Raw genomic sequence first — 24,430 nt, 5'->3', positions numbered from 1 at the left:
TCGACATCAAAGCCCGCCTAATGGCCTTCCGGCTGCGGTCCATTCAACGTCTCCTCTACATGGAACATCTGCCAGGCCGGCTCCCTGCACGCCTTGTACTGCAGCGAGCGGGTAGGCTCGGGTACGGGTTTGAACTCTTTCAAATGAACCTCCAGCATGTCGACATATCGGTTCTCCCTGCTTTTTACCAAAGCCTCTTAAATGCCTGGCAGAGCCTTTCTGTGAGTCGTCAGGCGGACACATATGTAACGAAAATGCTGGCACACGAGCCTTTGTTCTATAACCCTCTCTTTCCCGACATTCCAAAGAGTCGAGATTTTTGCCAACACTTTATAGCAGCTGGTATTGTGAAGGTGCGGCATCTCCGACATGACTCAGGGTATGGTTGGAAATCCGTAAGTGAAATCGCCGACCTGACAGGGATTTGGTCCCATAGGATGATTGCAAAAATTTTGAGGAAAATGATTCAGTTGGGACGGCAACTTGGCCTAACTTGGACTCGAGGTACAGAAGAAGATCCAAATGAGCCGACAGTGCCTAAATTAATTGTTGAACCCATTCAAAACGATTTGCCCCCTGTTAGCGATGGGTCAAAGCTTTTCCAGACAATGGACAGCAAGGGCATCTACAAGATGTGCCTCAAGCTGTTAAATGGGAACCCGTCGCTAAATGGAGTTACCCGATGGAAAGGATTGTTACCCGGAGGACCCCCCTCCGAACCTATCTGGGAAGCCATGTACAGTGAGCCCACATCCAAAAGAACAGGTGATCTCCAGTGGCGTTTGGCCCACTGGATTGTTCCCTCCAACATGTTTATTAGACATTTTTCTCCTGTATCTGTTTGTTGTCCCTTCTGTGCAGTCAATGAAGATTTGTTTCATGCATTCATAGACTGTGTACGATTATTTCCTTTGTTTCATTGGTTGAATTATATTGCACACAAAATGCATATTACTTTTTCTTTGAGAAATTTCATCTTTTGTTTTGCCCCTAAACAAGATCCTGTATCTAAACTGTTTAGTTTCCTAATAGCAACTGCGAAACTTGCTGTTTATTTAACAAGAAAAGATAAACTATCTGGCAAACCGACAGAGCACTGCAATATCATGTTGTCTTTTAATGCATTGGTCTCAGCAAGATTGAAACTTGAGTTTACCTTTTCCAACGTGACCGGAAATCTTCAAAACTTTATTGATACTTGGTGTGTCGGTGGTTTTTGTGGAGTTGAAGAAAACGAATTGAAAATACTGTTATGAGATACTGATTATGTTTCTTATTTGATGATCATTTGGTGGTTCTTCTTTTTGTTGGCAGTATTGATTTGATTGTAAAACACGTATATTGTTACTTTTTATATTTTTATAATAAAAAGACTCAAAAGTCAAAGTCTCTCTCTCTCGCATGCTCTCTCTCTCTCTCTCTCTCTCTCGCATGCTCTCTCTCTCTCTCTCTCTCGCATGCTCTCTCTCTCTCGCATGCTCTCTCTCTCTCTCTCTCTCTCTCTCTCTCGCATGCTCTCTCTCGCTCTCTCTCTCTCTCGCATGCTCTCTCTCTCTCTCTCTCTCTCGCATGCTCTCTCTCTCTCTCGCATGCTCTCTCTCTCTCGCATGCTCTCTCTCTCTCTCGCTCTCTCTCTCTCTCTCTCTCTCTCTCTCTCTCTCTCTCGCATGCTCTCTCTCTCTCTCTCGCATGCTCTCTCGCATGCTCTCTCTCTCTCTCTCGCATGCTCTCTCTCTCTCTCTCTCTCTCTCTCGCATGCTCTCTCTCTCTCTCGCATGCTCTCTCTCTCTCTCGCATGCTCTCTCTCTCTCTCGCATGCTCTCTCTCTCTCTCTCTCTCTCTCTCTCTCGCATGCTCTCTCTCTCTCTCTCGCATGCTCTCTCTCTCTCTCTCGCATGCTCTCTCTCTCTCTCGCATGCTCTCTCTCTCTCTCGCATGCTCTCTCTCTCTCTCTCTCTCGCTCTCTCTCTCTCGCATGCTCTCTCTCTCTCTCGCATGCTCTCTCTCTCTCTCGCATGCTCTCTCTCTCTCTCTCGCATGCTCTCTCTCTCTCTCTCGCATGCTCTCTCTCTCTCTCTCGCATGCTCTCTCTCTCTCTCTCGCATGCTCTCTCTGTCTCTCGCATGCTCTCTCTCTCTCTCGCATGCTCTCTCTCTCTCTCGCATGCTCTCTCTCTCTCTCTCGCATGCTCTCTCTCTCTCTCGCATGCTCTCTCTCTCTCGCATGCTCTCTCTCTCTCGCATGCTCTCTCTCTCTCGCATGCTCTCTCTCTCTCGCATGCTCTCTCTCTCTCGCATGCTCTCTCTCGCTCTCGCTCTCTCTCTCTCTCGCTCGCTCTCTCTCTCTCGCATGCTCTCTCTCTCGCATGCTCTCTCTCTCTCTCTCTCTCGCATGCTCTCTCTCGCATGCTCTCTCTCTCGCATGCGCTCTCTCTCTCGCTCTCTCTCTCTCTCGCATGCTCTCTCTCTCTCTCGCATGCTCTCTCTCTCTCTCTCGCATGCTCTCTCTCTCTCTCGCATGCTCTCTCTCTCTCTCTCTCTCTCGCATGCTCTCTCTCTCTCTCTCTCTCTCTCGCATGCTCTCTCTCTCTCTCTCTCTCTCTCTCGCATGCTCTCTCTCTCTCTCTCGCATGCTCTCTCTCTCTCTCTCTCTCGCATGCTCTCTCTCTCTCTCTCGCATGCTCTCTCTCTCTCTCGCATGCTCTCTCTCGCTCTCTCTCTCGCTCTCTCTCTCTCTCGCTCTCTCTCTCGCATGCTCTCTCTCGCATGCTCTCTCTCTCTCTCTCTCGCATGCTCTCTCTCTCTCTCTCTCTCTCTCTCTCTCTCGCATGCTCTCTCTCTCTCGCATGCTCTCTCTCTCTCGCATGCTCTCTCTCTCTCGCATGCTCTCTCTCTCTCGCATGCTCTCTCTCTCTCGCATGCTCTCTCTCTCTCGCATGCTCTCTCTCTCGCATGCTCTCTCTCTCTCTCTCTCTCTCATGCACATTTGAGTTATACTCACGTGTAATATTCTTCCAACTACAATCAGTTCCCCCCCTTGCTCATGTTTTATTTGACAAAGTAATGAATGAAACCACTGGTGTAAAATTGATACCTTCAGTCAGTGTAGTATACTGTTTGTTCAACCAGGTGAGTGCCAGGGGTATTGCCCCTATGTTTGCAATTTATCTCACCTGTGGACAGATTTAAAACATTTTTCTTCAGGTGAAAGTTTAATTTTCTCAAATTTGTTTGGTGCCAAACGAATGTGAATTTGAATGCAAAATTGTGAACAAATGTTTTTTTTGTTTGTTTGTTTTTTTTCTCAGTAACTCCCGAACTGCAGACACCAGTCTCTCAAAGTCGAATCTATCCGAAGACCCCCATTCCTCGCAAAGCCATTTCAAGACAATTATCCTTTAAACAGCCACATTCATCGTGCGAAGAACTGCAAAGCTTGCAAGTTATTGATTTATTCCACGTCTCCTTGACCTGATTTGTTTCCCTTTGTTTACCTTTTATTTTTACTTTGTTATGGCAGCCATGTAAATAAAACTTTGCAATTTTCTGCTCCTGAGTGAGGTTATGTTCAGTGTAACTGCATTTCTGGGTCTCAATTGGTGATTTTTACAATTTTTCTAAATAATGGAATGTTACTGCTTATTCTCAGGGTCTGGACATCTGATGACACAGATGATGAACAACAAATGAAGGTAGGAAAAGTGAGATGTGGTATCTACAAGTGGATCTCTGAGTCTGCCTGGCATGTTAAAGCATTTTAAAAAATCTGCATGCTGATATAGGTATAGGTATGGGTATATTTATTTATTTATTTGTGCAAGTACTGTCAGGAGGGGATAAATGTTGGTTCTGGGACACATTAAATTTAACATTGAAGTCGATGGGAAAAAAGGGAAAAACTTATTGACTCTCACCCCTTCTCTAGTTAAATTCCACCCCTTTTACTCCCAAAAAATTGCGCCCCCTTTTACCCTCGCCCGAGGAGGGTGTTGCATTTGAGTCCGTTTGTCTGTTTGCCCGCACAGAATAAATATGATTTTCTCTGCAACCGTTGGGCCGATTGACAGGAAAGTTTCCCCATTGGTGCAACTCCACCTGTATAATTTTTTAATGATAATTATGACGTCATAGGTCACGTGGTTCGGCCGTCATATTTGTTTTAAAACAAAAGCCTTTAAAACCAGTGAAATTACACCCCTTTTTCTCAAAAGAATTGCGCTCCCTTTTTCCCTCCAAAGCCCCACCCACTTTTTATTAAGCCCCGCCCACCTTTTACGACACCCTCTTTTGCCCCAAAAAAAATTACATCCTTTTCTCCCTGCATTTAACTTAACTCCCCCCATTTTTAATTAATTTTTGGAGAGACAATTGTTCTACGTTATGTTGTAAAAAAAGAATTTGAGGCTCACACGAAACACGATTGGAAAATATAAATATATTGTTGTGAAACAAGATGAGATACTAAATGATATTTTTCAATAAATAAATACAGAAAATGAATGCACAAGAAAGAGCAAGAAGATTTAAGGAACATCAGGAGTTAGTTTCAAAAGTTGTAAAGCAACAGGAAGGCATAAAGATAGAAATGCAGACAAACTAACGGGTGAAGAAGCGTTTGAAAGAAAACGAGAGAAATTTTTTAAACCACTTTTTTTTTCTTTTTCTTTTTGTATACAAGATCGTGGCTTGTGTAAGAGCTAACATCGAACTTTTAAAAACTTCCCAACAAAAAATGATTTCGTCTACAGTTCCTGCGATAGAATATACTCCAAAAAAACTTCAAATGCTCAAAGATTTTAGTCAAATGACGGAGCAAGAACTTGGAGATATAGGATAATTAGAATATGATGATGGATTATTTCGACAACTTGAGGTAAATCAACCTCCCAATTTTATTGTGGAAGCTCTTCAAAACAATGAATATTCGGCAGATTCAAAAACCAGAGCAGGTCTCATTCCAACAGAAGAACCAGCACAGTTCTATCTTGTGAAAGAAAAGGCATTGATACATAATGATGAATTGGTGTTCTTAAACTCCACTCAACCAAATGTTAAATTAACTCCAAGACTAATGTTTCTTCTAACAAAAGATGGAAAACAGGCAACAAGTATGAGGGGTGATTCAACATATTTCAATGAACCATTGAACACAGAAAATGAGGATGCTAAAGCATATATTGATTTACTAGATTCACTTGACTATGGAGTTTCTGTTGCTGGTAAAAGAAAAAAATGAGAAGGAAAAACATATTATTGATGCTTTAAGCAAGCTTGGTTTCGCCTCGGGTTCGGGTGTTAGCAATAATAGCCGATTAACTAATTGTAATGGGTCATTTGGAAGAAAGCTGTTAGGTAGTAAGAAGGCTGGGAACAACAATTGTTTTAATGAAGCCTCAGCCATTGTAGATCAGTTGATGAATATGAAAATAATTAATAAATGTCAATACAAAGATATTTTATTACATACTAGCCGAAAGCACCTGGCGTTGCCCAGGTTCTTTTTGAATGAATTTACAACTATAATTCAGCTTTTACTCGTGGCCGTCGCAGATTGACGACTATAATTCAGCTCGGCTTTTAATTGTGAAATGGGCCCAGCTCGGCCGAACCGGCCTCGCCACCTAGCCGAAAACCTTCCCGGGGCCCGTCCCAACGTTTTTAGTTCTTTTTGAATGAATTTACCTCTATAATTCAGCTTTTACTCGTGGCCATAAAGATTGACTACTATAATTCAGTTCAGCTTTTAATTGTGAAATGGGCCCGGCCCGGCCGAGGTGGGTCTCGCCACCTCGCCTAAAACCTTCCCGGGGCCCGTCCCGACATTTTCTGTATTAGAGGTTTCCTCCTGTCTTTCACCGTTCAGGAGATTAGCTTGCACAGACAAACAAACAAAAACTTTCTTTTATATATATATATAGAAGATTATTAAATAAGATGAGAAGCACAATTCTTAGTTTTCATTTCACAACGAGTGATTACACAGCTTCATTCCCTTACCCACTACAACTTGACCCCACAAAAGAATATGAGGCATCTTTATTGTCAATGGAAACTTATAATACCTTGTTTAATATCGCAGAGAAAAAACAAGTTTAGTTATAATTCAGGAAGTGGATATAAAACGATAGTTGCACCCGGAGCTTACGAGATTTCTCAAATATCTTCTGAAATTGCCCGTCTTATGAAAGACCAAGTTGATGAATCAAAAAATATTGCAATAGATATTCAAAAACATACTTCAAAATCAACTATTAAACTTAAAAATAATTATAAAGTTGATTTCACAATTGAAAATTCATTCAGAGCTATTATGTTTCTCTTCCAAAAAGATTGAAACTAACGGGACGTTTTACAGTGATTGTCATTCAAATATCCTCCGGTATAAATTCAGTATTAATTCATTGTGATTTGATTGATGGTGCTTATAACGATGGAATAAGAACAAATACAATATTTTCATTCAGCGCATACTCAACCCTGATTGGTTATAAATTCAATATGGAACCAAAAAATCTTGTCTATTTACCTGTGTCAGGAAAAACCACATAGAGTAAATTTTAGGATAACCGATCAAGATAATCATATGATTTCCTTTAATGAAGAAATTATATCTATCAGAATTCACCGACGTGAAGTTTTCCAATAAATAAATAAATAAATGGTTATTGTGAGGAAACACGAGTTGGGAAAATATAAAATAATTACAGGGGATGGGATGTTTCTTTCACCAAACTATAAGGGTGAAGGTATGTTTCCTGGTAGAGGATACTATAAACCAAAGAGACAACGGGGTGTGGGACATCAATTTAGAAATAAAGGAGATGGAATAATTGATACTCTAATGGGTGTTGGTTCAACCATTCTTAAACATAAAGACCTAATTGGTTCAACTGCTTCTGCTGTGGGAAATGTAGCGGGTGCTTTAAAGAGTGTAAAAGATGCTCAAAAGGAGTCTCGTAAATTACAAGCAATCAAAGAAATTAAAAAAGGCAAAACTCAAATATCTTCACAAGAATGACAAAAAATCATTCAAATACTTGGGTCAGGCTTTCAACGATTTTAATTCTATATAAATACAAGTATGGAAGCGATTGATAGTATCTATGATTTGATGATATGATTATAATTTCAAACTCCACGAAAAAGGAAGACTGTTTTAAGGTTATTAAGGTTGGTGGTCTTTCTGTCTTCTACCGACTCCTCTCTGGCCTTGCTCCCCCAGCTCTCTCTGTGCTCTGTCCCCCCAATATTCCTTCAGGTTGCACAAGATCTGCCTGCAACCCTCTTATGGTTAAACTGCCGAAGTCTAGGCTCTCTGCGCACCTTCACTCTTTCATTCCCCTTTTCTCCCGCCTCTGGAGCAAACTCCCCCACTCCCTTCAATCCCACTCCTCCCTCCAGGTCTTTAAAACAGCTGTTCACCACCATCTCTTATCTTCCCCCATCGAAAACCTTGATCTTTTCTACCCCCGGTAATTCACCCCAGAGTCCTTGCAGTGTTCATATGTTTTAATCCTCTCCCGCCTCCCCCCAAGTCCTCCCGATGTCCCTGCTCTCAAATGTTGTGTTTGTGTCCTTCCCCCTCTTCCCCCTCTCTTTTGTGTCCTTCCCCCTCTCTCCCCATCTTGTCTGCCGCTCCCCTTGTTTTTTGTGTTTTGTGTGTCGGTTTGTCTTTTTGTGTGATTAATGTTAGCTCTTTCACGAGCCTCGATCTTGTATACAAAAAAAAAGAAAAAAAAGAAAAAAAAAGTAAATGCTATAACAGGAACAGACTGGAATTCAAACGGAACAAAAAGTTTTGAAATAAATAATCAACAAACTTACTTGAATCTAGCTGATAGTTTCTTGTTGTGTAAATTTATATTCACGAAGGCTGCAAGTAATACTGATGCGACACTCGTAAATGATTTCTTCTGGAAAATGTTTGATAGTGTCCGTTTATATATTGGAACACGAGGTTGAAGCGGTTGATAATGTTTCTGCTACATCTGAAATGATGAAATTTACACTATATTCATGAGGGGATACAGTCACGTGAAAAAGTAAGTACACCCCATGTAAAGTTTTGACTTTATCAACATATTTCAACATACAGGTATTTGATCTTCTTTTCAACAATATTGATAGATGAAGGTGATATAACATAACAAATATCATGAAACGTTTACATTTTGTAGTCCATTGCATAATTTAAATATACATAAATGCAAATTTCGCATGTGGAACAAGTAAGTACACCCCTACATTTATCACTACTTCAAATGCCTAAAATTAGAATCAGGTGCACCAGCTCAGGTGCAAATGATTAGATCATCGTTAGAGAGGATCTTGGAGGAACCTGTCTTATTTAAGCCTGAGACATTTAGTTTGGATTGGTCTTTGTTGTTGAAGTGTGCGGCGTCACCATGCCTAGATCAAAAGAGCTCTCTGAGGCCTTCAGAAAGAAGGTTATAGATGCCTACGAGTCTGGGCAGGGATTTAAAAAGATCTCCAAACAATTTGAAATCGATCATTTGACTGTCTGGGAGATCATCTACAAGTGGAGAAGATTCCAAACAACTGCCAACTTGTTCAGGCCAGGTTGCCCCAGCAAGTTCAGCCCGAGAGCAGACCGCAAGATGCTGAAAGAAGTCTCAGAACCCCAGAATGTCATCACAGGACCTGCAGGTAGCTCTTGCCACTGTTGATGTCAAAGTGCACGAGTCTACCATTAGAAAGAGGCTGCACAAATTTGATCTACATGGGAGGTGTGCCAGGAGGAAGCCTTTGCTGTCCAGAAAGAACATCAGGGCAAGACTAAAATTTGCCAATGAACACCTAGGCAAAGGCCAGCACTTCTGCAACAATGTGCTCTGGACAGATGAGTCAAAGGTAGAGCTATTTGGCCACAGTACCAGAAGACATTTTTGGCGAAAACCAGACAGCCTTTAACCACAAGAACCTGATACCAACTGTAAAGCATGGTGGTGGAAATATTATGGTTTGGGGCAGCTTTGCTGCATCAGGGCCTGGGCAGCTCACCATCACAGAATCCACTATGAATTCTTCATTGTACCAGGGGGTGCTTGAGGATAATGTGAGGCCATCTGTCTAAGTTGAAACTGGACCGATGGTGGACCTTGCAACATGACAATGACCCTAAACATACCAGTAAATCCACCAAGGAATGGCTGAAAAGAAAGAAATGGAGGGTTGTGGAATGGCCAAGTCAAAGCCCGGATCTAAATCCCACCGAGATGTTGTGGGGGGATTTGAAACGAGCTGTGCATGCAAGAAACCGCTCAAACATCAGCTGAAAGAATTCTGCATGGAGGAGTGGGCAAAAATTTCTCCCAGTCGATGGCAGAGATTGGTAGACAGTTATAAGAAATGCCTACTTGAGGTTGTTTCTGCCAAAGGGGGCAATACTACCTATTAGAGCCAAGGGTGTACTTACTTTTTCCACATGCGAAATTTGCATTTATTTTTATTTAAATTAAACAATGGACTACAAAATGTAAATGTTTCATGATATTTGTTATATTATATCACCTTTATCTATCAATATTGTTGAAATGAAGAACAAATAGCTGCATGTTGAAATATGTTGAAAAAGTCAAAACTTTACATGGGGTGTACTTACTTTTTCACGTGACTGTAGAATGGGTAAGGGAGCTGTTGAAGGCTTTATTCTTGATATGACAACGGGAACAAATGCAGACCCTGGTTTTCGACAAATAAAGGCAATGGAGCATGATGCAAAAGCAGAGAATAGTTTACCGTAGCAGTTCCCCTTCAGGGTATATTTGGATTTTGTGATTATGATAAAGTTTTGTATGGTCTTAAAATTCGATTTCAACTACAAATGAATACAACACAACATGCATTTTAAGGCCATTTTCCCTGCTAGAGCGGGGGCGGGGAGGGGGGGCGGGGGGGAGCAGGGGTTTCAACTACAAATGAATGATAATGTAAATAGATTGCTTTTTTGGGACTGCAAATGTTTTCGGTGCTAACAATAAATTTGTTATTAATGATTTGTGTTGGTATATTCGTGAATATACTCCGAATCATAAAACGGACGAGATGTTAAATAGACTTAACTCAAACAAATGAATCCTCTTGGATTGCGCTGAGGTTCGGGCATGGAATTTCGAGCCTCGATCATGGTTCGAGCCTCGATCTTGTATACAAAAATAATAATAATAATAATAATAAGAACCTTGGGCCGAATCTCGCGCTTCACCAGTGCGCGTGCGCGAATTTACGTCACGTCGGCAGCGAGAAGGGGTTCCCCAACACGAACCAATCAGGAACTGCCACGTCACACTTATATGATCTCAGAATTCCTGTGACAGGAATTCGCGTTACACTGGCTGGAAGTCATTCGCTAGAGGCGCTTCCTCAGCGCTAATAAACCACGAAATGTATCATACCTTCAAAGAAGCTGTCAACACTTTAAACTGGAACACACTACCTACGCTTGGAATTTGGGTGTTCTTCAAGGAAAGCCACGATACCTATGGCTCATTTTTAAGAAACCAGATGGAGATACAACAACAACAACAACAACAACTTGCATTTTAAGGCCATTTCCCCTGCTAGAGCGGGGGTTAGCCGTGCGGTCCCCATGACAATCTTCTCCATCTTGCCCTATTTTCTGCATCTCTCCTTGTTAACCCCCCTGCCCACATTTCTTCTTCCACCATCTTTAGCCAAGTCTTTCTCGGTCTTTCTCGGTCTTCCCCGTCCTCTACTTCCTTCTACATTCATTTCTATCACTCTTCTCAACCAGTCACTTTCATTCTTCCTCAACACATGACCAAACCATCTCAACCTGGTCCTCTTCACTTCACAGGCTCTATTCCCATCATTTTTCGCAATTCATCATTTGTCTTCCTCTCAACGATACTCCGCACATCCATCGAACCATTCGCATTTCCACCCTTTCCAACCTTCGTTGCTGCTCTACGTTCATTATCCATGTCTCGCTCCCATAAATCATAACACTTCTCACACATGCAGCATACACCTTTCCCTTCAGCTTCAACGACACTCCCCTCCTCATCAGTACGCCACTCAGTTCCCGAAACTTCTTCCATGCACATCTCACTCTAGCAACCGTTGCCGAGTCTGATCCACCTTCTCCATTCAGCATGTCTCCGAGGTAGCAAAATGTTTTCACACCTTCCAGCTTCACGCCGTCTCCAAGATACAACTCAACATTTCCTCCATCTGCAGCTCCCTCTGTGCACACCTTACATTTGAATGTAGCTACCACACTGGTTAATGACCCTCTCAGACTCAGACCACTACATTTTTGATGAACCCACTCAGCGCACATTGCACATTGAATAGAGTTCACTCCGACACCCTTCCTGCACACAGCACAGGGCCACTTCCCAGTTCTTTCCACCTCACCACAAGCTTTACCACTTGCCATCACCTTCGTCTTTCCGATATTCACCTTCAGACCTTTTGTCTCCATACATTCCTTCCACTTGTTCAGTCCATCCATACTTTCCGCAGTCATCACCAGATCATCTGCATACAACAACTCTCACGGTAAACCCTCCTTTCCGTTCTGAGCCAGCACCTCCATCACAGCTACAAATAGTAGTGGACTTAGTACCGACCCCTGATGCACTCCCACCTTCACCTCAAACTCGCCACTGTTCCCGTCCTTCGTCCTTACAACTGTGCGCGCTCTTTTGTACATTGCCATCACTACTCTGATCAACCATTCCTCCACTCCTAACTTCCTCATTGCCCATGTCAATACTTTGCGTGGAACCCTATCGAATGCTTTCTCCAGATCAACAAACCCAAGAAACAACTTCTTCCTCTTCTCCATGTACTTCTCCTGCAACTGCCTCACAATAAAAAGCGCGTCTGTCGTTCCTCTTCCTGGCATGAATCCAAACTGCATTTCGTCGATCTTCACTTTCTTCCTCATCCTCCTCTCCAACACCCTTTCCAATACCTTCATTCCATGCTCCAATAACTTTATCGCTCGATACGAGCCACACTCTAAGAGGGTCACCTTTCCCCTTGTATAGAGGGACGAGGGTACTTTGTTCCCAATCCACTGGAATGCGGCCTTCTTTCACTGCCAGATTACAGATCTGTCATTCTCTTCACACCCCAACTTCCTGCTGCCTTCAACATATCTCCCACAACTCCCTTCGGCCCTCCCACTTTTCGACTCTTCATTGCTTTTATCGCTTCCTCAACTTCCTTCTCAGTTATCTTCTCTGCCGGTCCTAAAACTGGGTTACTCTCTATGTTGCCATCCGATTCATTCTCTGTATTCAACAGCATTTCCATATATCTTTTCCATCTTCCTTTAATGCCATCTGGGTCCACAACGATTTGTGCCACTTCATCCTTCAAGCAACTCACCCCCATCACATCACACCTCTCTTTCGCTATCTGCTTTGCAATCCTGAATACTGCTCTCTGACCCTCTTCTGAATCCAAGCGTTCTCCGAACATTTTCCTACATGCCTCCTGCGCCTTTGCTACCTCTTTCTTTGCAGCTTTCTTGGCTGCCTTATAACTTTCATGCTCTGTTGTTTCTGCGTTCTGCTCCCGTACCCTTCGCCTTCTGCCACTCCTTGAACTTCGTCCTCTTCTCGTCAATCCTCTTTCCAACTTCATCATCCCACCACCATGTTTCCGAGTGCCTTGGTGGTCCTTTTGTCCAGCCACATACCTCACCAACGGCTCCCAACAGACTAGCTTTCATTGACATCCAACCACTTTCAAGCTCAACCACATCATCCTCGACCCTACTCAGCCTCTCTTTTAATGCCTCCCTTACTGTCACCTCTTTCAACTTCCACACCTTCATTCTCGGTTGGTACTTCACCCGCCGAGCTCTCCTCGCACCTTTCACCCTTACGTCGCAGACAACCAAGTGGTGCTGTGAAACGTCCTCCTCCCTTGGGATCACCGTTGTGTCCCGGAGGTGCCCCCTATCTCGTACGCACCATCGGTTAGTCAACGGTTGTCGTCGACCCACTTGACGTGTATGTAACAAGCTTATTATCCTCTTTCTGGAACTGAGTATTACAAATCAACAAATCGGCTCCATCAGCAAACTCCAAAATCCTTTCACCTTCTCCATTTCTCACACTATATCCGTAACCCCCATGAACTCCCTCAAAACCATCCATACTCCTTCCCACATGTCCATTTAGGTCTCCTCCTACCACAACAACTTCCTCATCTTTCACGTTTTTCATCAGCTTCTCTATCGCACACCAGAACTTGTCCTTCTCTTCATCGCTCCGACCAACCTGCGGAGCATATCCTGAGATGACGTTTACCAAGAGCTTTCCAATCATTTTCACCATCATCAACCTATCACTCACTCTAGTCACACTCACCACACTGTCTACAAACTCCTCAGAAAACAGGACACCAACACCATTCACGCTCTCCAGTCACCCTTGCCACACAAACTTGTATTTCTGTCCCTGCCTACCCTTCACCATTCTCACACCATTTCCCTTCCGTCTCGTCTCTTGCACACAACATATGTCCACTCTTCTTCTGACCAATACTTCCACCACTTCTCCTGATGTCCCTGTCATTGTCCCTACATTCCATGTCCCAAACCTCAGAAACCGATCTCCACTTCGGGCTGTACCCTGCCCATATGTAGTTGTAATTGTCATGGTTCTCTTTTTGAGGCAATGTTTTTATGGCCGGATGCCCTTCCTGACGCCAACCCTCTTAGTCGTCTCTTACGACACGCAGGGATACGGTGTACCTATTCTAATCCAGGGTATACACTGGGAAACGTTTAAAACATGGAAAATTCTGGGGGGAGGGGGGGCATCACGGCTGCGGGGGCCTGGTCAGCACCACACCACGGCGGCCCGGTCAGCACCACACCACAGCGGCCCGGTCAGCACCACACCACGGCGGCCCGGTCACCACCACACCATGTCGGCCCGGTCAGCACCACCACGTCGGCCCGATCAGCACCACACCACGTCGGCCCGGTCAGCACCACGGCGGCCCGGTCAGCACTACACCCTTGGAAAGGACTTCGATGCAATGTCGGCCCGGTCGGCCCAGAGCCTGGCGCGAAGTCCAAGGACATCAGCACGTCATCCGAAAACACCTCCGGTTGGTGCGAACCACTCGGTCGGAGATAGTGCCTCTTTTGGATAAGAATAATGCGCTGAGTGATAATGCTAAGGTGAAACAACTTCGGGTTTCTCTTGACACATTTTACCCACGAGATAGATTGGAAATTGATTGGGAAAAAAATGATTATGCTGAAGCTTACAAAAAGGTGTGTGAAAGCAACGGTAATAAGGAACCCATTTTGGATATGACTGTGTTTCAAAAACTTTATACAATCTATGCAATTGACCTGGGTTCTCAAAAGGAAACTATAAAGTTTAAGAGAGTGGATACTTCTCTATACATTGAAAGAGGGGAGAGTGAAGAAGTTGATACATATTGTTTGCTTTTAGAAGAACCAGAATTGCAGATTAATACAGATAGTGGTGTTATGATTAATATCACATCGATTTTTCTAATAAATGAGTAGGAAAGAACCAACTGGGATATATATATTAATCAAATCAATCTTGATAAACTATTGTCTTGTATTCAAAATCAAAAGCCTTGTATTATTAATGTTAATACAATTCAAAGAAAAGGAGCAAAAATAATTGATGTTTTGCTCACAAGCGAGCAGGTGAAAACACTAAATGATACTGGCTCACTTAAATTTAAAATATCAAAACCTATGTTCAAGAAATATTCAATAATAGAGACGAGAGGAGGATTTCTTCCATTTCTAATTCCTTTATTTGCTGGTTTAAGTGCGGCGGGAGCATTGACGTGTGGTATTTCAGCAGCGGTAAAAACTGATAATGAAAGGAAGGCACAATGAAAAGCTCAAAAATAATTGGAAAGACATAACAAGGAGTTGGAGAAACAAATTGGTGGAAGTGGTGTAATTGTAGATTTTGCTGAAAAGCTTGAAAGCCTACCTGATAAATCGAGATTGTTAGTTGGAGATATGCTTTCTTCTATCGCACAGGTAGGTGTTAAACTAACTAAAAGGGGTAATGGATTATATCTTTCTCATGAATAAATGGATAAATGGTTTAAACAATTTGGAAAGAATAAAACGTCAAATATAGAACTTGCTAAATATTGTAAAAAACTAAAAATTGATAATGTGGTTATTTGTGTGAGATGAATTAACAAAGTTGTCCAAGAATACAAAGAATATTATTATGAATTTAGACACACAGAATGGTTCTCATTGGGTTTGTATTCATAAGTCAGGATAAATATTATTTTGATAGTTATGGTATACCGCCACCTGTTGAAGTAATAAAATTCTTACAGAATGGTGTTTATCAAACATTTCAAGTTCAAGAAATTAATTCTAAATTTTGTGGTCAATTATGTTTATATGTATTATTTCAACTCAACAATAATGAAAATTTTTATGATGTCATTTTTAATCTAATATAAATGACATGTTGGAAAACATGGTTCTATCTTTGGAGTATCCCCTCTGGATATTGATTTATCAAATTATTATACAAAGGCACAGGCTGAACGACAAAAATATAATATAACATAAAATATTAATATGAAAAATACTGATAAATTAATCAATTATCCAAGCCCCACCGATGCTAATGACTTAATTAGATTTAATGATTTATCACAATATATATCTTTAAATAAAACAGCACGTTTTGTTAAACAAGTAAAATTTACAACCACAACACCTGGTTATACAGACCACACACCATTCCTCATTAAATTTAACTATCTGCTTACAATTGAATTTTATAAAGGACATAGTTAATATGCGAATAGATAAGTGGGGGTATGATATGCTTGATTTAGGGTATAATTGGTCTTTTTCAATAAATTTGAAGACCTACATGATTTTAATCAGTCTCGTAAAGAAGAATATTATCTGCTTGGTGAGGATAAGGAGTTATGTGGAAGTGCAATTAGCAAAACAACAAAAACATGATTTCAAGAATAGAAAATTATATGACAGCAAAACAATAGTTTATATGACAAAGAAGGAAGGTAATGAGATAAGGATAGAAAGCTGAGGAATACAAACCGATTTGGTAGTGGGTTGAAGGGGTGGTATTACCTGTCATAATATTCATCTCTCCAATATTTCAGAAACATTAATTTTTTTTTATACATAAATGGCAGGGAAAGGACTGCAAGAGAATTATAATTTTTGTATTCAGGGATACCTACAAGAAAAGGGTGCTCGGTATTACATACCTTATGAATTGGAACATATACATGGGAATTTTGTAATTAAGAACTGGCCTTATACTGATATTGCTAAACCCACAAATGGAGACTTGATTAAAATATTAAATAAAAATGAACTTCTCAAAGTTATGAAATATAAAGCTCTTTTAGAAATCATCAACAAATCTTATTGGTATCCTATTATGATAAAAATAATTACAGATGCAAGGATATCTCAAAATCCAGATGAATATATGTATGATATTCTATGGGGCTCAAACTCGAGGGTAGCAAGGGATGAGGAAGGAGTTGAGAGGGAGAAAAGGGTGAAAGAAGAGTGAGAAGAAGGAGGAGAGGGATGAAAGGGAGAAAAGAGAGAGGGAGGAAAGAGGGAGGAAAAATATAAAAAGATGGAATTCAGTGAGATTAATAAAAGGTTGAAGGTATTACAGCAAATAAATCAAACAACGCACTGAGGAGGAAAATAAAGAAATGAAAAGTCTAATGGAAATATTAGTTTCAAGAATAACTGTTCCATCACTTTCAGGGGAGGAGATTTAAACGAGAAAGTGGGGATAAAGAAGAAGAAGGAAAAGATTATGTGGTTGATGATGTTGGTGTTATTGACTAGTTAGTTTTATTTGTAAATAAATGTAGGAGAGAGTGAAGGCATTCCTCAGGATTCTTTGTTTTAAAAATCAAGATAGAAATGTATATGTTGAAAACCAAAAAGGTTTTTGTACTCTGTTGGAATTTTTCTCATAAATAAATGAGTTATTGTGTTGTGTAGAAAGAAAACTAATACGAAAAATATATCGTATGTTAAAGGTAAAAATAGAGTTTATGAAAAGGGGATATGTTTAGTGTGTGGCTCTAAAAAGTGTCAATTCATTTCTCAGCATAAAAGTGGGGGAGATATGCAAAGTTTTTGTCAGGGAGTAAATTTACAACAACTGGAATTCCAGGGGAATTACATCTTCCTGGGTATTCTTTCTGTGGTCCAGGAACAAACTTGGATAAAAGATTAGATGAGGCTGACAATCCTAAACCTTGGTCTCAACCTCTAAATCGGGTTGATGAAGTGTGTATGAAGCATGATATTGCTTATAGGAATACCACTACATTGACTGAAAAACATAAAGCCAACAGAGAAATGTTGTATAATTTGTCTTTGATACAAAATCCAACGCTGAGAGAGACAGTTGATAGGTTTATCGTGAAAAAATTGACAAGTGCTAAATTGAGGTTGGGACTTGGGGTTGGTAATCCAGGTGTTTCACCCTCAAAAAACTATTAAGCTCTGATGATGACAAGACTGAGGAGATTTTGGCTAATGAATTACATAGACCAGTAATCACAAAGTTTAAAAGAAGGAAGGTTTATTCTAAAGGCACTGACCACATCTGGTCCGCTGATTTAATTGAACTAAATAATGATAAGGGATACAAGTATGCTTTAACTGTTATTGATTTGAGGAGTCGATATGCTTGGGTTGCACATGAAAAACAAAAGGGGTAATACTTTTATGTTAGCTTTCAGTGGAATATTTAGTAAAAGTAAAAGAAAACCAAAGACGTTATGGACTGATGAGGGAACAGAGTTCTATAACAAAATATTCATACAATTTCTTAAAGATAACGGTTTTAAATTATACAGCACCTTCAATGAAGGAAAGGCAGTTGTTATTGAGCATTTTAATCGCACTTTGAAAGAGAGACTATATAAAAAATTCACACAATTCTATTCTCAACAATGGGTACCGATAATTCAGGACATTGTAGATAATTACAATAATACAGTTCATTCATCAACAAAATCAAAACCATCAAACATTTCCAAAATTAGAATATGAAAAGGAGATTAATTTGAAAAAACCCAAATTCAAAGTTGGTGATATTCTAAGAATATACAGATGGAAAAGCCATTTTGAGAAAGGTTATACAAAGAGATGGACTAATGAATTATTTAAAATCGTTGATGTAATGGATAAATTGGTCCCTATTGTTACGTGGTCCTCCCGGTGACTACCTGGTCTCGGTGACCCCCGGACCGTGAGAGGAACCCCGCCAGAAAGATATATGATTTATATGCTTTCGTAACGCAATCAATATGAATTAGTCAATAAGAAACCCCACACCAAGGATCCGGATTAATCAATAATATATTCCCAATCGATCAACAACAATCGACAATCAACAATATTACTAAGATGGCCATCTCATATATTTCCCCCCTTGACCCCACTCACTGCACCCTCAATGGTCACTGTCCCTCACAATGTCTCTGGGCCCCTCCAGACCAAGGTGAAGGTCGACTTCTCCGCACACGGGCGGTTGAACGGACCCCTGGCTGACGTGCTCCAAACGTGCACGTCCCGTACCGGGAACGGCTGCTGCAGCGGACACCTCCTCGGGACACCACCGGGGTCGGAGCCCGTGATCGCGGCCTCTGGGCTGTGAACGGCTCGCAAAGCGCGCGATGCCCAAGGTGCGACCCGTACACGCACTCGTAGGCGTCGAGGCGAACAGTGCCGGACGCTTGGTTCCTTCCAGGAACCCACGGCAACCTGACACGTAACAGGCAATCACCCCGCGCAGGTAACTCCTATCGCCAGACGGGCTTTTCAAACGCAGCGTTCCAAAGCAGATAAAGATCGACTCGGCTCGCGTCGGAGCTGGTCGAGGATCAAGATGGCCGCTTCTCTCCCGACATTGTCTTTTTCTTCTTCCGGTTCACCATCCCGTTTCCGGTCTCCTGTTATCAGGAGCGCTTCTAACCATTTAACCACAACAACCTTTAATAGAATAAACATTAATAAGCAATGACCTGAATAGTAATTCACATAAATCCGGAATCCGTAACACCTATCGTTGATGTAATGGTACCTTGGACCTACAAATTATATGATTTAAATGGAGAAGAAATCTTGATCATTTTATTCACAGTAATTACAAAAGACAAAGATAATGAAAAATTGAAAAACAAGGTCTAAAATCGGTCTCCTCAAAAAAAAAAATTTTTTTTTTTAAAAAATGTAAAAATAAATTTTGAAAAAAAATTAATAGAAAAAAATAGATTTTTTTTTTTAATTTTGAAAAAAAACAAACAAAAAAAAAACAAGGTTCAAATACTTAATCACTATCCCTCAAGGATCCATACCAATTTGGATCTGTGCCAAGAATTGATTTTTCTGAAAATTGAAAAAAAAGGTTCAAATACTTAATCACTATCCCCCAAGGATCCATACTAATTTGGATCTGTGCCAAGAACTGATTTTTTATTTAAGTGAAAAAGTGTCTATAAATTACGAGATTTTCATCAAGAAAATTTTATTTTAAGCGAAAAAGTATCTATAAATTACCACGAGATTTTTAGTTTAAGTAAAGTTTTACTTTATAAATATTGTGAATACAATGTTTTGCGACGTTTGTAATCGTGAATATCATAAGCGTGCTTTGACACGTCCTCTAAAAACAAAAAGGCATAGACGAAATGCGGGAGAACTACCTTCTGTTTCTAATGTGAAACACTGTGATGTCTGCTTTAAGGATGTCTCAAAGGTTTGTTATAACAAACACCTTACAACAAAATGGCATCGACGAAATGTGGGAGAAATACCTCCTGTGTCTAATGTTATACACTGTGATGTCTGCAATAATGACATTAAAAAGGGAGGCTTTAAGTCTCACCTTCAATCATGCAAACACGAGAATATGTTTGGATACTCGATTAAAAACTCTGATGGAGCATTTAAGGGACATATAAAGATACGGGTTTTTGAGTTTGGAACTGCTGGACCAAAATCAATAGCTGAGGCGATTGAGATAGTTAAACCTGCTGTTGAAACACTTGTAAAAGATACGTCGACTGAGATGAATACTTTAAAGTTTTATATGGGAGTAAAAATGGGTATGGTAAAAGATGGTGTTGAAGAAACTCCCTATATGAGAACAGGCCCTCACCTTTATCTCGTCATTCCAAGATTTCTTATCAGGTGTTTATGGTGAACTTGTAAAACAGGAGCAGGATGTAGATAATACTGTGGTGGGTAGTGGATATAGTATTAGTAAAATCATTTTCTTAGATGTACACATTCTGAAATCAAACCCTCTTAGAGTTTCTTCTTACATTGATTTACCGAGGGTTATAAAACTTTAAAAAGCAGTTGTTAATTTTCAAAACAAAGATAATAAATGTTTCCTATGGTCTGTTCTCGCTCACCTTCATCCCCCACACTGGAAACCTGAGAGAGTATCACATTATAAGAAATATGAGAATACGTTAAATGTTTAAAGTTTCCTATGTCATTGATATTCTAAAATTTGAGAAAATGAATAATCTATCTGTTAATGTTTATGGACTAACAAAAACAAAGTTCAGATGTTAAAAATTTCTGATAACTATAAAAATGATAACTCATATTGACATTCTTTGTTTTAGTTTCGAAGAAAATTCACATTGTGCTTCCATCAAAAATTTGTCGAGAATGACTACTTCTCAAACGTGTAATAGAGCTAATAAAACATACCCCTGTAAGCGTTGTCTGAACTTCTTTCATACTAAAGAAAGATTAAACCAACGTTCAAAATACTGCAGTGATCATAAATCCACCGTAATTAATATGCCAAAACTAGGTCCAAACATATCATTTAAAGATTTCAACAAGACTATAAAACATCCATTCGTGATATATGCTGACTTTGAAAGTATCCTTGAAAAAATAGATACTGCTTCTCCAGACCCTAAAGGGTCTTACACGAGTAAATATCAAAAACGTACTCCTTGTGGTTTCTGTTATTACTAGGGCATTGCCCGTACTATATCTATATCTAAAATTATATCCCCCCCCTCTATTTACATGAAATGGTTTGGTCCAAAGCGAACGGCTTGCGAGTACGGTGACAATCCCCCCCCTCTATTTACATGCAATGGTTTGGTCCAAAGCGAACGGCTTCCGGAGTTTGGTAAAGAAATCGCCATCGCGTGCACAAACGCGCAGGAAAGCGAATGAATCGCAAATTCGGTTTTATTAGTTTTAAAACATAGTTTAACGCCAACATAGTTTGCAAACGTGAAATAAATGAATACGCTGTCAAATGTGCCATCCGAGGCAGAGTGTGTCCTCCACGTTCGGCACACGCGATCGTTCGCTGCTCTCTGATTGGTTGAATCGTTTTTTGGACATAGCTCGGTAAGTAATTGTCCGATTAATATGAAACCTTGAAAAGGCACATCCTCGGGTCCCCAGCAATATACCTGGCAAGTTAAAAGTATATCGGACCCGTGGTTGTCGAGAAACAGCGGTCACAGACAAACAGACGTACAAACGTACAGACGTACAAACAGAGATTACTGGAATTATAGATAGATATCAAATCATCCGTTGGTGATTAATACAACAAGTTAGAACTTTATAGAGGAGAAGATGCCCCAGAGGAGTTTGTGAAATGACTAGAAAGAGAATGTGTTCGAATAACCAAGATAATGAGAGAAACCAATAAACCAATGTCCTTAACGAAAGAAGAAGAAACAGAAATTGGGCAGCCAAAGGCTGTCTGTCATATTTGTGAGGAGAAAATTGGTGAAGGTCTAAAGGTTAGAGATCATTGTCATCTCACTGGTAAATATAGAGGTCCGGCTCATCAAAGTTGTAATATTAATTATAAACTCCCCTCTTTCATTCCTGTCTTTCTTCATAACAACGCTCATTATGATACGCATCTATTTATTAATGAACTTTCAAAGACATCTGGACACATTTCAGCAATTCCTAACATGGATCAGAAATACATTTCATTCACAAAAAAAATTCAAACATCTCCTATAACTCATATCAGGTTTCTTGATACATTTAAATTTATGGCAAGTCCATTATCTAACTTGGTATCAAATATTAAAAACTTTCAGAGTATTTCATAAATCAAGAAGAGATTGAACTCTTATCACAAAGGGTATATATCCTTATGATTATATGGATTCATTTGAGAGATTTGAAGAAACACAACTTCCCTCAAAAGAAAATTTCTATAACAAGTTCAATAAAAGTCATAAAACTGAAAGATTATACTCGAGCACAAAATGTTTGGAAAAAGTTTAATATAAAGAACCTTGGAGAGTATCATGATTTGTATCTTTAAACTGATGTCTTACGATTGACTGATGTATTTGAGGCTTTTAGAATGTCTGCCATAATAAAAATTCTTCTGGATTAGACCCCGCTCACAATTACACTGCTCCTAGTTTAGCTTGGAGTGCGATGTTAAAAATGACAAAACAGGATTTGGATTTGATCAGTGATGTAGATATGCTTTTGATGATAGAAAAGGCTAAACAAGGAGGAATATCTTAAGTATGTTCGAGTAGATATGCTAAAGCTAACAACAAATATCTTTCTAATTATGATGCTACAAAAGATAGTTCTTATTTGATGTATTACGATGCTAATAATTTGTGTGGGTGGGCTATGGCTCCAGCCCTACCTTATGGAGAACTTAGGTGGGTTAAAGAGAAAGATTATGAAAAGGTTTTACAGGATATCGTTATCTCTACACCAAAAGAATGGATAAAGCTAAAATTGGATATTATTTTGAGGTTGGTTTGAAATATCCTGAAGAATTTCATACTAAACACAAAGATCTACCTTATGCTCCTGATAAAGAAAGACCAAGAAAAGAATGATTGAGTGATTATCAACAATCATTTAATACAAAAGGTAAATCAACAGAAAAATTACTGACTACATTATATAATAAAGGCAATTATGTTTTACACCAAAGGAACTTGGGACGATGTTTATCATCAGGGTTAAGAGTGAAGAAGATTCATCGAGTTTTAAAGTTTAACCAAAGGCATTGGTTGAAAACATATATTGATTTTAATACAAAGAGAAGAACAGAGGCAAAGACAGATTTTGAGAAGGACTTTTATAAATTGATGAACAATGCTGTGTTTAGAAAGACAATGGAAAATGTTTGGAATAGACAAAACATAAGACTTGCTACATCTTGGAAACAAGCAACAAAATTAATTAATAGACCGAGTTTTCAAAGAGCAGAGGTGTTTTAAGAGAACTTTTGTGCTATCCATTTGGTTAAAGAAAGTATTGAAATGGATAAGCTTATTTATATTGGAACATCAATTCTTGACTTGTCAGTCATTAATGTATGATTACTTTTACAATAACTTAAGGGTGTAGTACTGGTGAAAAATTGAGTTTTAGAAAGTGAACCCAAACATGGCGGCCGTAACATTGAAAATGTGATCTCGCGAGATCATGGCGAGGTCACGTCTTTTCGAAGCTGCTCCATGCGCTCACGCTCTCGAAGCTAAGTGATCTATCACAATCGTGTTTTTGTCGAGACTGTATCTATCTTTCGGTGTGTGTACCTATAGCGTATCTTTTGGAAAATTTTCGGTGCTAATTTTTCGTACATGTAGCCACAATCGTCGGTTAATGGTATCGAGTATTCTGCGGCCTAGTACTCGTAGGCTTAGACTACCGTACCGTCTCCGACCTTGTGGTTTCGTTTTTCTCTCAGCGATTCGTCGAATGCGCTGAAATTATTTTTCGTTCTCTGTTTCGTACCAGTCGTTCACCCCGTACCTTCTTGTTTAATATCTGTACTCACAAAAAAAAAAAACCCCCCCCCAAAAAAATATTTCCTTCCCAGGTCTTATTCGTTTATTTGTTGTTCTTTTTGTTCGTTCGTTCTTCGTTCGCGATCACGCGGTTAGAAATGTATAATCTCTCCCCTGAACAACTATTTTCTCATATATTATAACACCCTTTTCTTCTTTTCCTACAAAAGGATGCTTTCGTCTTGCTCACCAAATCTATTCATTCCAAAAAATATATATAATACCATCTCTTACAGTTCCTCCTTTCTACATTCCCTAAACTATCCAGAACTCCACCCCTCCTCCAGTGTCCTCAAACGTATTTTTGACTCGAAGGTCTCAAACTCATTTTGCAAAAAATGTTCGTTTCCCATGAATCGTACACTTTTCAAAATCCAATCTCACCCCTCCCCTCCAAATCCTCCCCATCACCCATCCCTTTCAAATCTCCCCCCTTGCCCCTTCCCTCCCCTCCCTCCTAAACTCCCCCCACACCCCTCCCCTCTGAGACTCTCCCTCGCTCCTCCCCTCCTAGACTCCCCTCTCACCCCTCCTCCTCAAAGCAT

General features: G+C 40.2%; 1 protein-coding gene across 4 annotated transcripts in view; it reads left to right on the top strand.

Moving 5' to 3' along the window:
• Positions 1 to 24,430, top strand: part of LOC137423410 (uncharacterized) — a 190,368-nt gene that overhangs the window by 51,485 nt on the left and 114,453 nt on the right. For all 4 annotated transcript variants that reach the window (XR_013622858.1, XM_078774220.1, XM_078774222.1 and 1 more), the window contains 2 exons: positions 3,308 to 3,437; positions 3,649 to 3,691. Coding sequence is in view for 3 of the 4 variants with exons in the window: in XM_078774220.1 (XP_078630346.1) it covers positions 3,308 to 3,437; positions 3,649 to 3,691 (173 nt within the window). In the remaining variant the exon portion in view is untranslated. The remainder of the gene's footprint in view (positions 1 to 3,307; positions 3,438 to 3,648; positions 3,692 to 24,430) is intronic.

The sequence above is a fragment of the Myxine glutinosa genome, chromosome 3 (assembly GCF_964187855.1).
Source record: "Myxine glutinosa chromosome 3, kmMyxGlut1.1, whole genome shotgun sequence".
Classification (NCBI taxonomy): Eukaryota; Metazoa; Chordata; class Myxini; order Myxiniformes; family Myxinidae; genus Myxine; species Myxine glutinosa.
The sequence above is the reverse complement of the archived record's forward strand: the minus strand, read 5'-3'. Positions and strand labels throughout refer to the sequence as shown.